This window comes from Neodiprion fabricii, chromosome 2, assembly GCF_021155785.1.
Source record: "Neodiprion fabricii isolate iyNeoFabr1 chromosome 2, iyNeoFabr1.1, whole genome shotgun sequence".
In the NCBI taxonomy this organism is placed as follows: Eukaryota; Metazoa; Arthropoda; class Insecta; order Hymenoptera; family Diprionidae; genus Neodiprion; species Neodiprion fabricii.
This window is the reverse complement of record NC_060240.1, coordinates 38,886,717-38,888,904: the sequence shown is the minus strand read 5'-3', so window position 1 is coordinate 38,888,904 and position 2,188 is coordinate 38,886,717. Positions and strand designations below refer to the sequence as shown.

Below are 2,188 nucleotides of genomic sequence, written 5' to 3'. Positions count from 1 at the left end.
TCGAACGCCCCTCCGCGCGCATATATCAAGTCAATAATTAACACCAGTTACAACTTGTGGGAATAGTAACGGCGTTTATGCTCCCCGGGACGTCGTATTTCAGAGAAATGTGCTCGTGCCGTCGCGCTATCCCGTGGTATAGAAGAGCGGGACGCCGGGGCGACGGGGCGCAGGATAACGCGGGCTCACCCAGGGGGTGGAAATGCCGGTAGGCACCCACACTCGGCGCTGCACACGTACCGCCCCCGTCTCCCGTCGGTGGAACAGATGAACAGATACGGGAATATGGAAGGAAATATAGATTTAGGCGCGCACGGCACACAGATAGTATATCTGCGGTCGCTTAAGTCGCGCTACCAGGTTTACGGTGATTACGGATTCCCGTACTCCTCGCGATCCCGCCGAACGGAACGGAACGGAACGGGACGGAACGGAGTAGAGAGAAGCCGAACGAGACGTTGCGTTGCGTTGCGTTACGTTACGTTTCGTATGTTTGGACTGAGTTTCAGGTTTGCACAGCCCAGCTGAGAGAGAGAGGGAGATTTACTGCTGGCTTACGGGGGTGGCGGGTACCGCCGATTCGGAGGAAGCCTCGAGGAGGTGCCACCGCCGCCACTTGCTCGCCTATGAACGAGTTAATGGAGCGAGCGAGTGAGGCTCCCCCTTCTCTCGAACCCGGCAGTCCTAATCACTAATGATAACAATATTACTAGCGACCGGCGTGCACCGCCGGCTCCTAAGCCGTCCTAGCCAGATTTATTACGACGGTGTTTTACCGCTGTGGTACGATATTTGCCTCCGCAGCTTTGCTGTGTATACGGCGTATCCGCGAATCGTTATATGTAACTCACTAAACGCCCGGGATCAGACCGCTGCTCGGTATTTGCCTCCTTTCGTCGGATTATTCGACCTGATGTAAAAAGACTGCGTGAGAAACTCAAGCCCTGAGAGACTTTATCGTCTCGGGGGATTGGAGAATTAACGTTATACGAACTAGGCGTAAATTATTGTAGATCAGCCATTTTAATGAATTCCTTACGAACAGAGTAAGAAAGTGCCTCGATTATCCTAGAGCAGTGAGTCTTCCGATATTTCTATACCTCGTCGAACTCTTCACTTGAAACGCCAGTTGTGGTTCAACAGAAATAGAGCACGGCGTTCGCCCTTGTAGGCCGCAACGAAGGGTGAGGATGTGGCGGAAGTTTGTTCCTGAATGAGGCTGAGGCCATCGGCGAGGTTGTCTTCGCCGAGCATCAGGTAGTAGACAGACTTGAGCCCTACGACGTTGAGGAAGTACCAAGAGGCGGAGGACACCCAGGAGGCGTCGAGGGAGTGAAGCTCGACGCCGCGCTGAAGCATCGTCTTGAAACCGAGGGTGAGGGGAAAGGGGACCTTGGTCGTGACGAATCCGGAGAAGGTCCAGTTTATCCAACCGCCAACGAGGACCATGGGCAGGACGTTGGCCAGGTTGCACTTAATCATCTCGGAGAAGACGGCCGGGTCGATCATTCGCGGGGCGTTCGCCTCGCGCTGTAGCGACTTCCGCTTCTCGGCCTTCAAAAAGCTCTCCACTACGTCGCTCAAGTAGAGCTTCCGGGCGATGAAGCTGACCCGAGGAAGCAGGTCACCGTTCCTTCGCAGCAGCTGGATTCGCCGAAGAACCTCGCCACTCTCAACCTCGATGAATTTAACCTCTCTTCCCGTCGACAAGCACAGACTCGCGTAGTGACGGAGAACTCCGACCAGCAGGGTTATCACGACCAGAGGCAGAAACACCCAGCTTCGGATGCTGGGGTCGAGCAGAAGCTTGGTCATCGCGACGACAGGGTTGCGAATCACTTGGTTCACCTTCTCGAAGTGGCGGATGAGTGACGTTTGGCGAAAATCTCAATGATTAGAACACGACGACGCGGTCTGCTTTCGATATAAAAACCTGACGATCCGCGGATCGAACTGCGAAACGGAATTGACTGTGAGACTGCTTCGAATGACAGTACTTTGATTATAATTTAGAAGCGAATAGGGGCTTCTACTGCGGAAGTAATTGTGAAAGGGTTTTTCAGTTCGCGGTGGATGGTTGGCGCGGGAGAAACAGTTTGTGCTAAATCAGAGCGTCGCTCGTTAGGGGAAGATATACAGGCTAATTAAAATAAATCTTGGGATGGAGTAATTATACGTGTATTAGCTG

General features: G+C 53.3%; 1 protein-coding gene across 1 annotated transcript; it reads right to left on the bottom strand.

Moving 5' to 3' along the window:
* Positions 1 to 1,113: 1,113 nt before the first annotated feature.
* Positions 1,114 to 1,815, bottom strand: LOC124175642 (ER membrane protein complex subunit 3-like). The gene has a single exon (XM_046556043.1). It carries the CDS (start codon positions 1,813 to 1,815, stop codon positions 1,114 to 1,116), a length of 702 nt encoding a protein of 233 aa, XP_046411999.1.
* Between the last annotated feature and the right edge of the window lie 373 nt (positions 1,816 to 2,188).